Source organism: Cyprinodon tularosa, unplaced genomic scaffold (genome assembly GCF_016077235.1).
Source record: "Cyprinodon tularosa strain WSP-4 unplaced genomic scaffold, ASM1607723v1 ctg1204, whole genome shotgun sequence".
Taxonomy (NCBI): domain Eukaryota; kingdom Metazoa; phylum Chordata; class Actinopteri; order Cyprinodontiformes; family Cyprinodontidae; genus Cyprinodon; species Cyprinodon tularosa.
In genome coordinates this window covers 90415-105364 of record NW_024038009.1, presented here as the reverse complement: position 1 = coordinate 105364, position 14950 = coordinate 90415, and the positions used below count along the sequence as shown (strand labels likewise).

Genomic DNA, 14950 nt, shown 5'->3' with positions numbered 1-14950 from the left:
TCTGAGGTTTAATGGTGCCGGTTCTCCTCCTATGAGGTTTAAAGGGGCCGGTTCTCCTCCTATGAGGTTTAATGGGGCCGGTTCTCCTCCTCTGAGGTTTAATGGTGCCGGTTCTCCTCCTATGAGGTTTAAAGGGGCCGGTTCTCCTCCTATGAGGTTTAATGGGGCTGGTTATCCTCCTATGAGGTTTAATGGGGCTGGTTCTCCTCCTCTGAGGTTTAATGGGGCTGGTTCTCCTCCTCTGAGGTTTAATGGTGCCGGTTCTCCTCCTCTGAGGTTTAATGGGGCTGGTTCTCCTCCTATGAGGTTTAATAGGGCTGGTTCTCCTCCTCTGAGGTTTAATGGGGCTGGTTCTCCTCCTCTGAGGTTTAATGGGGCCGGTTCTCCTCCTCTGAGGTTTAATGGTGCCGGTTCTCCTCCTCTGAGGTTTAATGGTGCCGGTTCTCCTCCTATGAGGTTTAAAGGGGCCGGTTCTCCTCCTCTGAGGTTTAATGGTGCCGGTTCTCCTCCTATGAGGTTTAAAGGGGCCGGTTCTCCTCCTATGAGGTTTAATGGGGCTGGTTATCCTCCTATGAGGTTTAATGGGGCTGGTTCTCCTCCTATGAGGTTTAAAGGGGCTGGTTCTCCTCCTCTGAGGTTTAATGGTGCCAGTGCTCCTCCTCTGAGGTGGTGGAGGAGGTGGAGGACTATAGATACTTGGGAGTGATAATTGACAATAGACTGGACTGGAGGTCTAACTCTGAGGCTGTGTACAAGAAGGGGATGAGCAGACTCTATTTCTTGAGGAAGCTGAGATCCTTCAATGTGTGCAGCAAGATGTTTGAGATCTTTTACCAGTCTGTTGTTGCCAGCACCATTTTCTTTGCTGCTGTGTGTTGGGGCAGCAGCATCAGAGCCAGCGACACCAACAGACTTGATAAAATCATCAGGAGGGCTGGTTCTGTACTTGGACTCAGGCTGGAGTCTTTTGAGACTGTGGTGGAGAGGAGAACGCTGAATAAACTCTTACCCATCATTGACAATGATCAGCACCCTCTCCACCACACAGTGGTCAGACAGCGGAGCACCTTTTCTCACAGGCTGCTCCAGCTCCGCTGTCGAAGGGACAGATACAGGAAATCTTTCCTACCATATGCCATCACATTGTACAATAAAAAATAAACTCTTGTTTCAGCATACAGTAACCAGCACTGTACTGTACTGCACTCCATATTTTAATACTTATTTATAATCTGTTCACTGCACCCTTATTATGTAAATTACCCTTATAATGTAAATACGCGTGGATGTTATGTTATTTTTACTTTTTTCTTATCTTATTGTGTTGTGACTGTCACTATGTGTAAAGCTGCTGCTACACTGCAATTTCCCAGCTTGGGATAAATAAAGTACATCTATCTATCTAAAGGGGCCGGTTCTCCTCCTCTGAGGTTTAATGGGGCTGGTTCTCCTCCTCTGAGGTTTAATGGGGCCGGTTCTCCTCCTCTGAGGTTTAATGGTGCCGGTTCTCCTCCTATGAGGTTTAATGGTGCCGGTTCTCCTCCTATGAGGTTTAAAGGGGCCGGTTCTCCTCCTCTGAGGTTTAATGGGGCCGGTTCTCCTCCTCTGAGGTTTAATGGGGCTGGTTCTCCTCCTATGAGGTTTAATGGGGCTGGTTCTCCTCCTATGAGGTTTAAAGGGGCCGGTTCTCCTCCTCTGAGGTTTAATGGGGCCGGTTCTCCTCCTCTGAGGTTTAATGGGGCTGGTTCTCCTCCTCTGAGGTTTAATGGGGCCGGTTCTCCTCCTCTGAGGTTTAATGGGGCCGGTTCTCCTCCTATGAGGTTTAATGGGGCTGGTTCTCCTCCTCTGAGGTTTAATGGGGCCGGTTCTCCTCCTCTGAGGTTTAATGGTGCCGGTTCTCCTCCTCTGAGGTTTAATGGTGCTGGTTATCCTCCTTTGAGGTTTAATGGGGCTGGTTCTCCTCCTATGAGGTTTAATGGGGCTGGTTCTCCTCCTCTGAGGTTTAATGGTGCTGGTTATCCTCCTTTGAGGTTTAAAGGGGCTGGTTCTCCTCCTCTGAGGTTTAATGGTGCTGGTTATCCTCCTTTGAGGTTTAATGGGGCTGGTTCTCCTCCTATGAGGTTTAATGGGGCTGGTTCTCCTCCTCTGAGGTTTAATGGGGCTGGTTCTCCTCCTATGAGGTTTAATGGGGCCGGTTCTCCTCCTATGAGGTTTAATGGGGCTGGTTATCCTCCTCTGAGGTTTAATGGGGCCGGTTCTCCTCCTCTGAGGTTTAATGGGGCCGGTTCTCCTCCTCTGAGGTTTAATGGGGCCGGTTCTCCTCCTCTGAGGTTTAATGGGGCTGGTTCTCCTCCTCTGAGGTTTAATGGGGCTGGTTCTCCTCCTCTGAGGTTTAATGGGGCTGGTTCTCCTCCTCTGAGGTTTAATGGGGCCGGTTCTCCTCCTCTGAGGTTTAATGGTGCCGGTTCTCCTCCTCTGAGGTTTAATGGTGCCGGTTCTCCTCCTATGAGGTTTAATGGGGCCGGTTCTCCTCCTCTGAGGTTTAATGGGGCTGGTTCTCCTCCTCTGAGGTTTAATGGGGCCGGTTCTCCTCCTCTGAGGTTTAATGGTGCCGGTGCTCCTCCTCTGAGGTTTAATGGGGCCGGTTCTCCTCCTATGAGGTTTAAAGGGGCTGGTTCTCCTCCTCTGAGGTTTAATGGGGCTGGTTCTCCTCCTATGAGGTTTAATAGGGCTGGTTCTCCTCCTATGAGGTTTAAAGGGGCTGGTTATCCTCCTCTGAGGTTTAATGGGGCCGGTTCTCCTCCTATGAGGTTTAAAGGGGCTGGTTCTCCTCCTATGAGGTTTAATGGGGCTGGTTATCCTCCTTTGAGGTTTAATGGGGCTGGTTCTCCTCCTCTGAGGTTTAATGGGGCCGGTTCTCCTCCTATGAGGTTTAATGGGGCTGGTTATCCTCCTCTGAGGTTTAATGGGGCCGGTTCTCCTCCTCTGAGGTTTAATGGGGCCGGTTCTCCTCCTCTGAGGTTTAATGGGGCCGGTTCTCCTCCTCTGAGGTTTAATGGGGCTGGTTCTCCTCCTCTGAGGTTTAATGGGGCTGGTTCTCCTCCTCTGAGGTTTAATGGGGCCGGTTCTCCTCCTCTGAGGTTTAATGGTGCCGGTTCTCCTCCTCTGAGGTTTAATGGTGCCGGTTCTCCTCCTATGAGGTTTAAAGGGGCCGGTTCTCCTCCTCTGAGGTTTAATGGTGCCGGTTCTCCTCCTATGAGGTTTAAAGGGGCCGGTTCTCCTCCTATGAGGTTTAATGGGGCCGGTTCTCCTCCTCTGAGGTTTAATGGTGCCGGTTCTCCTCCTATGAGGTTTAAAGGGGCCGGTTCTCCTCCTATGAGGTTTAATGGGGCTGGTTATCCTCCTATGAGGTTTAATGGGGCTGGTTCTCCTCCTCTGAGGTTTAATGGGGCTGGTTCTCCTCCTCTGAGGTTTAATGGTGCCGGTTCTCCTCCTCTGAGGTTTAATGGGGCTGGTTCTCCTCCTATGAGGTTTAATAGGGCTGGTTCTCCTCCTCTGAGGTTTAATGGGGCTGGTTCTCCTCCTCTGAGGTTTAATGGGGCCGGTTCTCCTCCTCTGAGGTTTAATGGTGCCGGTTCTCCTCCTCTGAGGTTTAATGGTGCCGGTTCTCCTCCTATGAGGTTTAAAGGGGCCGGTTCTCCTCCTCTGAGGTTTAATGGTGCCGGTTCTCCTCCTATGAGGTTTAAAGGGGCCGGTTCTCCTCCTATGAGGTTTAATGGGGCCGGTTCTCCTCCTCTGAGGTTTAATGGTGCCGGTTCTCCTCCTATGAGGTTTAAAGGGGCCGGTTCTCCTCCTATGAGGTTTAATGGGGCTGGTTATCCTCCTATGAGGTTTAATGGGGCTGGTTCTCCTCCTATGAGGTTTAAAGGGGCTGGTTCTCCTCCTCTGAGGTTTAATGGTGCCAGTGCTCCTCCTCTGAGGTGGTGGAGGAGGTGGAGGACTATAGATACTTGGGAGTGATAATTGACAATAGACTGGACTGGAGGTCTAACTCTGAGGCTGTGTACAAGAAGGGGATGAGCAGACTCTATTTCTTGAGGAAGCTGAGATCCTTCAATGTGTGCAGCAAGATGTTTGAGATCTTTTACCAGTCTGTTGTTGCCAGCACCATTTTCTTTGCTGCTGTGTGTTGGGGCAGCAGCATCAGAGCCAGCGACACCAACAGACTTGATAAAATCATCAGGAGGGCTGGTTCTGTACTTGGACTCAGGCTGGAGTCTTTTGAGACTGTGGTGGAGAGGAGAACGCTGAATAAACTCTTACCCATCATTGACAATGATCAGCACCCTCTCCACCACACAGTGGTCAGACAGCGGAGCACCTTTTCTCACAGGCTGCTCCAGCTCCGCTGTCGAAGGGACAGATACAGGAAATCTTTCCTACCATATGCCATCACATTGTACAATAAAAAATAAACTCTTGTTTCAGCATACAGTAACCAGCACTGTACTGTACTGCACTCCATATTTTAATACTTATTTATAATCTGTTCACTGCACCCTTATTATGTAAATTACCCTTATAATGTAAATACGCGTGGATGTTATGTTATTTTTACTTTTTTCTTATCTTATTGTGTTGTGACTGTCACTATGTGTAAAGCTGCTGCTACACTGCAATTTCCCAGCTTGGGATAAATAAAGTACATCTATCTATCTAAAGGGGCCGGTTCTCCTCCTCTGAGGTTTAATGGGGCTGGTTCTCCTCCTCTGAGGTTTAATGGGGCCGGTTCTCCTCCTCTGAGGTTTAATGGTGCCGGTTCTCCTCCTATGAGGTTTAATGGTGCCGGTTCTCCTCCTATGAGGTTTAAAGGGGCCGGTTCTCCTCCTCTGAGGTTTAATGGGGCCGGTTCTCCTCCTCTGAGGTTTAATGGGGCTGGTTCTCCTCCTATGAGGTTTAATGGGGCTGGTTCTCCTCCTATGAGGTTTAAAGGGGCCGGTTCTCCTCCTCTGAGGTTTAATGGGGCCGGTTCTCCTCCTCTGAGGTTTAATGGGGCTGGTTCTCCTCCTCTGAGGTTTAATGGGGCCGGTTCTCCTCCTCTGAGGTTTAATGGGGCCGGTTCTCCTCCTATGAGGTTTAATGGGGCTGGTTCTCCTCCTCTGAGGTTTAATGGGGCCGGTTCTCCTCCTCTGAGGTTTAATGGTGCCGGTTCTCCTCCTCTGAGGTTTAATGGTGCTGGTTCTCCTCCTATGAGGTTTAATGGGGCTGGTTCTCCTCCTTTGAGGTTTAAAGGGGCTGGTTCTCCTCCTCTGAGGTTTAATGGGGCCGGTTCTCCTCCTCTGAGGTTTAATGGTGCCGGTTCTCCTCCTCTGAGGTTTAATGGTGCTGGTTATCCTCCTTTGAGGTTTAATGGGGCTGGTTCTCCTCCTATGAGGTTTAATGGTGCCGGTTCTCCTCCTATGAGGTTTAATGGGGCTGGTTCTCCTCCTCTGAGGTTTAATGGGGCTGGTTCTCCTCCTCTGAGGTTTAATGGTGCCGGTGCTCCTCCTCTGAGGTTTAATGGGGCCAGTTCTCCTCCTCTGAGGTTTAATGGGGCCAGTTCTCCTCCTCTGAGGTTTAATGGGGCCAGTTCTCCTCCTCTGAGGTTTAATGGGGCCGGTTCTCCTCCTATGAGGTTTAAAGGGGCCGGTTCTCCTCCTATGAGGTTTAAAGGGGCTGGTTCTCCTCCTCTGAGGTTTAAAGGGGCTGGTTCTCCTCCTATGAGGTTTAATGGGGCTGGTTCTCCTCCTATGAGGTTTAAAGGGGCTGGTTCTCCTCCTCTGAGGTTTAATGGGGCTGGTTCTCCTCCTCTGAGGTTTAATGGGGCCGGTTCTCCTCCTCTGAGGTTTAATGGTGCCGGTTCTCCTCCTATGAGGTTTAATGGGGCTGGTTCTCCTCCTATGAGGTTTAAAGGGGCTGGTTATCCTCCTATGAGGTTTAAAGGGGCCGGTTCTCCTCCTATGAGGTTTAAAGGGGCCGGTTCTCCTCCTCTGAGGTTTAATGGGGCCGGTTCTCCTCCTCTGAGGTTTAATGGTGCCGGTTCTCCTCCTATGAGGTTTAATGGGGCTGGTTCTCCTCCTATGAGGTTTAAAGGGGCTGGTTATCCTCCTATGAGGTTTAAAGGGGCCGGTTCTCCTCCTATGAGGTTTAATGGGGCCGGTTCTCCTCCTATGAGGTTTAAAGGGGCTGGTTCTCCTCCTCTGAGGTTTAATGGGGCTGGTTCTCCTCCTCTGAGGTTTAATGGGGCCGGTTCTCCTCCTCTGAGGTTTAAAGGGGCTGGTTATCCTCCTCTGAGGTTTAATGGGGCCGGTTCTCCTCCTATGAGGTTTAAAGGGGCTGGTTATCCTCCTCTGAGGTTTAAAGGGGCTGGTTATCCTCCTCTGAGGTTTAATGGGGCTGGTTCTCCTCCTATGAGGTTTAATGGGGCTGGTTCTCCTCCTATGAGGTTTAAAGGGGCCGGTTCTCCTCCTATGAGGTTTAAAGGGGTCGGTTCTCCTCCTCTGAGGTTTAATGGGGCTGGTTCTCCTCCTCTGAGGTTTAATGGGGCTGGTTCTCCTCCTCTGAGGTTTAATGGGGCCGGTTCTCCTCCTATGAGGTTTAAAGGGGCTGGTTCTCCTCCTCTGAGGTTTAAAGGGGCTGGTTCTCCTCCTCTGAGGTTTAATGGGGCTGGTTCTCCTCCTATGAGGTTTAATAGGGCTGGTTCTCCTCCTATGAGGTTTAAAGGGGCTGGTTATCCTCCTCTGAGGTTTAATGGGGCCGGTTCTCCTCCTATGAGGTTTAAAGGGGCTGGTTCTCCTCCTATGAGGTTTAATGGGGCTGTCACCAGTCCCTCTCTGCATTTAACCCCTCCCCTTGGGGAGCAGTGGGCTGCCATTGTGCGGCGCCCGGGGAGCAGGGTGGGGTTGAGGGTCTGGTTCAGGGACCCAGAGTGGCAGTCTGTGGGAGTGCGGCCTCTAGTGGAGCTCTCATCCTTCCCACCATCAGGACTAAAGTTTTAAAACAAAGACTAAAAGCTGCATTCTACATCTAAATGCAGAAAATATTGTTTCAGTCTGAATTTCAACATTTTCTGGGGGGGACCCCCCGGACCCCCTACTTCAGACAGAGACACCCTGTGGAATATTTCTAGATAAAAACCTGACTGAGGGACTCATCTCGGTAGCTAACGGTAGCCATGCTACCTTTTGCGAGCACATGGCCACACCGTTACTGAATTCTCCAAATTAGCCAATCCTGCTTTTCTCTTCTAAATACCCAACCTCCATCTGTAGACATCAGGCCCTCCTACCATCCTCATGGAGTCACTTTCTAACCGTTTGTGCAGACATATGCACATTGGTGGCCTGCTGGAGGTCATTCTGCTGATCTGTGTGTTTAATGGCGTCCACAGTCAGAATGCTGACCTTCATCCAGCGTCTGAATGCGTTCAGCTCCATCGACAGCAAGCCGCCAGATGACCTCAGTAAGTGGGGGCTGTGGGGGCAGGACCTTCAGACTGGAGCCCAGTTTCCTGAAAAACTACTGAAGCTGCAGGATGAAGGCAGCGCCTCTACGAGCTGAGGTCAACGTTCCCCTGAGCGGAGTGCAGCCCTGAGGGGAGTGCGACCCCTGAGCGGAGTGCAGCCCTGAGGGGAGTGCAGCCCTGAGCGGAGTGCAGCCCTGAGGGGAGTGCAGCCCTGAGCGGAGTGCAGCCCTGAGGGGAGTGCAGCCCTGAGGGGAGTGCGACCCCTGAGGGGAGTGCAGCCCTGAGGGGAGTGCGACCCCTGAGCGGAGTGCAGCCCTGAGGGGAGTGCGACCCCTGAGCGGAGTGCAGCCCTGAGGGGAGTGCGGCCCCTGAGCGGAGTGCGGCCCTGAGGGGAGTGCGGCCCCTGAGCGGAGTGCGGCCCTGAGGGGAGTGCGGCCCCTGAGCAGAGTGCAGCCCTGAGGGGAGCGGCCCCTGAGCAGAGTGCAGCCCTGAGGGGAGCGGCCCCTGAGCCTGAGGGGAGTACGTCGCCTGAGGGGAGTGCGCCGCTTAAGTGGAGTGCGGCCCCTAAGGGGTGCGGCCCTGGAGGGGAGTGCGCCGTCTGAGGGGAGTGCGGCCCCTGAGCCTGAGGGGAGTGCGGCCCTGGAGGGGAGTGCGCTGCCTGAGGGGAGTGCGGCCCTGAGGGGAGCAGCTCCTGAGGGGAGTGCGGCCCCTGAGCCTGAGGGGAGTGTGGCCCCTGAGGGGACTGCGGCCCCTAGGGACTGTGTGACGTACCTTCTGGTTAGCTTGGATGTTAGCTTGTAGAACAGGTTGGTGGAGCCCCTGGCCTGGCCCAGGGGGGCGGCGTCGTGTGAGAGGCTGGGGGAGGCGGGCGGCCCATTGTAGGTGGCGGTGCGTCGCTCTCTGAGCTGCCCTCCGTGGAAGGTGCTGCGGCTCGCCGTCCTGCGGGAGAATCGCAGCCGGTCGGGGGGCGTGGCTCCGCTGCTGACGCTGTGAGTAGATGCTCCGCCAACCGAGCGCTTGGTGGGGGTGCCGGACGAGCTGATGGAGGAGCTAGAAGTTAGGTGTGAGGGTGGGAGTGGTGCCGGGGACCAGCGGGGGGCGCCCTACCTGTTCTCTTTGCCATTGTGGACGGTGGAGGAGGACGTGCAGTCTGAGGAGCTGCAAACGTATGTGTTCCTCCTGGTCATGCTCGACGCCGCCGTCTGAAACACAGAGATAGACTGTGATTGGCTACAGGAAGCTCCGCCCATCAAGCCATGGCTTCCTGCTAACACACTCACAGTGGCTGCAGCAGGTGTGTTCCTGCGCTCAGGGATGTCTCCTACGTTGGGGTTGTTGGCGTTGCCGAGAAACGGACTGCCCGCCTCTCCGGCACCGGGCTTCCTGTTCTGGGCTCCCACCTCCTGCTTTGGCTCCGCCTCCACCGCAGCCTGGCCCCTCCGGGAAGCAGCAGTGGTGGAGGAGACGGGACTCACTGAGGAGGAGGAGAGGAACATTAGTGCCTAAGGCGGCTCCAGGTTCTGGTTCTGGTTCTGGTCGGTACCTTGGTCGCTGTGCCTCCTATGCCTGGAAGAGGAGGAGGAGGTGCGCTGGTTGAGGAGGTGGGCTGGAGAATGGCTGCTGCTGGAAGGATGAGGTTTAAGGAGGGAGGTGGAGGCCAGATCCATCTGAGAGACAAAGACATGCATCACTTCCTGTCCAGAGGTGGAGTTTGATCTGTTACCATAGTAACCACTCACCTCTCCAGCCTTGCGTCCGAGCAGCAGGTAGGTGGCTGTGATGTCATCGTACTTCATCTTGGAGAGCGAATCTGTGATCTTCTCTCTGGAGTAACCCATCTGGACCATGAGGTCTGAGGAAGAGGAGGAGAAGGAGGATGATGAAAAGGGTCCCAGCGTTCGTTCTCGCGCTCCTCGCTCTTCTTCTGTGGAAGGGGCGGGGCATATCTGCGTTCACTGCAACACGCGCAGACCACCTGGTTTCTGAGTATAAGTCAGCCTTTAACCAACCATCTCAATGACTTCTACTGTCGTTTCCACAGGAACCCCCCCCCCATGACACCTCCTCCACCTCAGCTGGGAACCCCCCCACCACCCCCACAGTGACCCAGTGGATGCTAAAACCATTCCTTTATGGGACATTTTGTTAGCTTATTAACCAATAGGATGTGTTGAACTATTTTCACAGCTTTTATTCTAAAATGTAAAGATTAGCTGTTTTATAAACTGCAACCTAAAACTGACTAAGGTTCAATCTAAGATGGCTGCCAGAAACGGCACTGCACCATCATCACCATCATCATCAGCTCCACGTACCGATCCTGCTCTGGTCTTTGATGTCCAGCTCCGGCTCCACGTACGGCTGCAGCTGAGCTTCATCTCCAGCGTTGATCCAGCGCTCCTTCATTATTTGCTAGATGGAAACAATAAAGACCAGAACCTTCTGAGGAGGTCTGAGTTCTGGGGACCAAAGAGCTCCATGGTAACCATCAGGAGAAACGCCCACTATCACACAGACGCTGAGGTTCTGATGGTGGGTCCAGAGCTGGAGATGGACCCACAGAACCAGAAACCCCAGAACCGCAAATATAGAGCAGATACAGACTAAAACCAGCTGACATGACCAGAACTCCCAGTACAGGTGGAGCCAGTCACATGGGAGGAGGGAGGGGAGGATGGAAAGAAAGGAAGATATAGAAATAAAGTGAATAGAATAGTGTTATGCAGGGTGTGGGCGTGTCCAGGAAGGGAACCCAGTGGTCTAGAAAAGCCTGCTGATGTTCTGACCTCCAGCGTTCCTCTCTTTCCAGGGTTCAGCACCAGGAAGCGTTTCAGCAGGTTTTCACAGTCGGTCGACATGTAGAAGGGGATCCGGTATTTGCCTCGTAGAACTCGCTCTCTGAGCTCCTGCAGATAGAAACACAGCGCCGCCATCCTGACGTCCTCCTCTGATCCTCTACCAGCTGCTGAAGCCCCGTCACACCCGCACGGTTTAGACCAGCGATGCCTGACGAACGCAAAACCTGGCTAAAACGCCGCATACGTTATGGGTACGCTGGAACACGCTAACATACGGCGAGTACGTCCCGCCGTATGCCGGCGTCTGCCGTCCGTTGGCTGTCAGTTCCAGGTCAGTTATCTGATGGTGTCGGTTGCTCATCAGTCGTGGCATCTAGCTGATCCTAAACCTCTGACTAACTTCTGCCTAACTTATCCAGAACTTCTCTCCAACATGTCAGCGTATCTGCCGTGTTCCAGACGAGCGCTGAACGTGTTTCTAACTTCCAGCTACTGTATAATGGCGTATTGGCAGCGTTTTGGTATAAAGGGGGTTCACAGGAGGAAACCGTCAGTTCTCCTCCAGACTTCCTCCCCATCATAGGGTGAGCCAGAAGGTGAGTGATGGATCCTCCCTGCGTTCACGCCCACCACCAACACACTTCCTAGCAGACATGACGCTCAATCTGCTGACGCCAGAAACCTGCTTTCTTTCTTTTTATTTTTTTTTTGGCGGGCGGTAAACAGCAGCTAGGTTAATACCGCCATCAAAGATCCTCTGGGTACATCTCAGATTGCGGGACGGCGGGCAGAGGCTGGATAGATGGTCCAGGTGTGACGGGGCCCTCAGCTGATAACAAGAGGCAGAAACATCTGGAGCAGGCAGAGACTCACCTTCAGGTTCTGTCCATCGAATGGCAGAGATCCACTGACCAGAGTGTAGAGGATGACTCCCAGGCTCCACACGTCCACCTCTGGTCCATCATACTTCTTACCCTGAACACAGCAGCAGACGGACCTCAGCTTCTAAAGCTACAGCTGATGGTTGGAGCTGCAACCAACCACTCACTATAATGACTAAACTTTCCACTAGTTTTCCCCACTGATCATTAAAGTCGCAGGGAAGCGGCTGTTCTAACCGTTGCGTTTCTGAATTATCCCAGTGGTGCCCGACTTTACACCAGTGAATAAAGTGAATGTGATTGGTCGATTATCAAGGGGGCGGGAGTGCTGTGGTGGAAAGTTCAGAAGCCGTGTGGCCGGTTTGTGGGAAGCATCATGCTAACCAGTTAGCAACTTAGTGCTAGCAGGTTCCCAATGGGAAATTCCATTGGGACCAAGTAGCACTAAATTGGTGACTTAGAAACGACGCTGTCAAGGAACGCTATGGACAGCGGAAACATGCAAGAGGAGGAGAGTTTAGTGTCGGAGGTCGTGGATGAGTCTCCTCCGTCATCCATTTTTTATTTAGAGGAGGAAAGCGGGGACGAAGATGTTGTGGAAGAGGACGCCAGGGCGGCAGAAGCTTGGTTTGGTGTAGAAGGCTTCCAGCCGTACATGTTTGAGCCCTTGCCTCGCAACGCTGCCAGTTCTGTTAGCTCTACGCCTGCCGAAGACACAGACGTCCATCCCCGTGAACACTGGGACGCAACTCAATGGGAAAGGAAAGGATTCTGATTTCAACCGTTGCGTATATTAGCTGCGACATATGAATCAAGATGCTATGACCGAAAACATTTGATTGTCAGATAACCGTTGATCTATGATTGGATGAATTTAGGTGTTCAGGCTGACGTAGAACTAACTGGCCTGAAGAAGATAACGAATAAAACACAGATTTTAAGACAGGATTTTTTTTAGATAGTAATTTTCTAAATTTTTGGACAATATGGTCTGATAAAGAGAACATTTATATACATGTTTAAGCCAGAAGGATTTGACATTTCTTCCCCACGACTTTAACAATGAATGTCCAGAAAATTGGGGTTTGGTGGAGCAGCCTCTGGATGGAGATGCCAAGCTAAAACAGTGACAGTGGTACGGTGTCTCTCCGCTAAACCGACTGTCTCAGTCTGCTGCGTCTTAAAGAACACAGAGTGTTTATAACCTTGTTCAGCGTTCATTCTGCAGATGAAAGATTAATAAACATCCAGGAGTTCAACTCAAAAGTTAAATAAAGCTGGTAGAATAGATGGATATGTAGGAACAGAGAGCAGCTCTGATCATTATCGCTGCACTAAAACATTTTAATGAACTTTAGAGAAACAGTTAATAAAAACCCAGATTAACTAGAAATGTTGAAATATTAGATTATATATTCTGGTTCTTGCAGTTTTTACCCCAAACCTTAAAAACTCTTTCTATTCCCTTCCAGCCGCAGCAGAGGCCTTCCAGCAGGGATTCCCAGCGCTGGAGGTCTGCAGCTCCCAACAAGAACTGCTGAATTTAGTTGGATTATAATCCAGATGAACGGATGAACAGAGGATGTCTGGAGGTGGAACATTTTCACCAGTAACCATAAATAAGCAGAATAAAACAGGACGGCTGAACCTTGATCTTTATATTTTCACGTTGTCAATCTTCCAAAACTAAAACAAATAATTTGAGATTATATTGTTTAATCAATTAATCCAGGGATTATTTCTGGATGATAATCTGATCCCCAGTAATGATAAACTTAAGGCTCATTTCCCCAAAGATCAAACAAATCTACAGTCAATTATTCTGATACTTGGATGGGAAAACAAACGTCTTCAAGCTTGGAAACAAACTGGGAATCCGCACCAGGAAACAGTCCAGTTCGTTTGGAGGCGGAGCTTTAAAGCCGTTACCGCTCAGTGAAAACTGGGAGGGAAATATCCCATGGCAGCCATGTTGTCCTGCTCCTCCAGCAGCCCTTTATGGGACGCCTACACTGCAGCTGTTCCTTCTAATCTGATGGATTTTCTCCTTTATGATGGTTTTTATAAACCGCAAAGTTTCAGGCTGATGTCAGAGTCTCCCGGACAGGAAGCGGCTCGCTTTGGGAGCTGTTACCAGTACGGTCCCAGTCCCCCCACTGCTCTAACAGACTAATGATGCTGGATCCGGATACCTGGAAGAGTTCTGGAGCAGCGTACGGAGGAGACCCGCAGAACGTGTCCAGCTTTCCTCCCAGCGTGAACTCGTTACTGAAGCCAAAATCTGCAATCTTGATGTTCATGTCGGCATCCAGAAGGAGGTTCTCCGCCTGCAGGAAGACAGGAGGAGGAAGAGGAGGAATGATCTTCCTCTCACAGTTAGAACTGGGGAAAAATCTATTTCATCAGTTTTGGATCAATTCCTTTCTATATTTTTTTTAAATCAATGCGTAGGGAAGGAGATGGATTAGTTTCATAGTGGCGTTCATGTTAAAATGAGCGTATCAAACCGTCTGGAACCATTCTGGATCTAAAACAACTAAAGATAACTTCCTGGATGAAACCAGTCAGGTGGAGGTCAGAGAGTTTAGAAACACAACAATCCCAGAAATCACTTCACAAGATATCAGGCTATGCTAACATCCAACAGCTAACCCTCCGGATCTAAACACATGAACCGGAGCGACTGGTTAGCATCACTAGCTGATTCACTAGCAGGTCATCAGGATAACAGACGCCATCGACTTCTGTGGGTAAAGTGACACAAGGTGCCCTGAAAACAACGTGGGCTACATTAATAATTGGCAATCCTTTTGGGGAAAGCCTGGTCTGATTCGGAGAGACGGCATCCATCCCACTTTGGATGGTGCAGCTCTTCTTTCTAGGAATCTGGCCACATTTATTAGTCCTCCAAAACCCTGACCACCCAGGGTGCAGACCAGGAAGCAGAGTTGTAGTTTAACACACATCTCTGCAGCTTCTCTACTGTTACCCACTCTTTACTCCATCCAGACAGTGTCTTGCCCACGACCAAAATCTAATAAATTAGCAAAGATTCCCAAAGGAGTAAATCATGATAATCTAATTAAAATCAAAATAACTCCAATTGGGGAAAAAGTTAAAACAATTAAATGCGGTCTGTTTAACATAAGATCGCTTTCCTCTAAAAGTCTACTAGTTAATGACTTGATTTGTGATAATCACATTGACTTGTTTTGCCTTACAGAAACCTGGCTGCAGCAAGAGGATTATGTGAGCATAAATGAGGCAACTCCTTCAAGCTATTTAAATTTTCACATCCCCAGAAGTTCTGGGCGAGGAGGAGGAGTAGCAACAATCTTCCAGTCTGACTTACTGATTACTCCCAAAACAATTAATACCTACAACTCTTTTGAACATTTAACCCTTAATTTCCCTGATCCAAATTTCAAGGCAAGAAAACCTCTTCTTTTTGTAACTTTGTATCGTCCACCAGGTCCTTACTCTGAATTTTTAGATGAGTTTTCAGAGTTCCTTTCTGATTTGGTATTAAATACTGACAGGGTCATCATAGTGGGAGATTTTAACATCCATGCTGACATTGAAGGCGATAGCTTAAGAGCAGCCTTTAATGCTATTTTAGACACTATTGGCTTTGTTCAAAATGTAAATTTAGCCCCAAACATTTAATCTTCTCTTTGGATTTTGGGTGTGACAAACGGCATAAAAAATGTGAAGAAATAAAAAATTTTTCCTCAAAACCCCTGTCCTCTCTAAACCACTTTCAAATA

General features: G+C 50.5%; 1 protein-coding gene across 1 annotated transcript in view; it reads right to left on the bottom strand.

The window, feature by feature from the left end:
- LOC119776323 (MAP/microtubule affinity-regulating kinase 3-like) overlaps nt 1–14950 on the bottom strand; it is a 31675-nt gene that overhangs the window by 3056 nt on the left and 13669 nt on the right. The window contains exons 5-12 of the mRNA XM_038274657.1: nt 13376–13565; nt 11176–11277; nt 10291–10410; nt 9820–9916; nt 9048–9356; nt 8785–8978; nt 8612–8706; nt 8276–8542 (exon numbers count right to left, since the gene is read on the bottom strand). Coding sequence (XP_038130585.1) covers nt 8276–8542; nt 8612–8706; nt 8785–8978; nt 9048–9356; nt 9820–9916; nt 10291–10410; nt 11176–11277; nt 13376–13565 — 1374 coding nt within the window. The remainder of the gene's footprint in view (nt 1–8275; nt 8543–8611; nt 8707–8784; nt 8979–9047; nt 9357–9819; nt 9917–10290; nt 10411–11175; nt 11278–13375; nt 13566–14950) is intronic.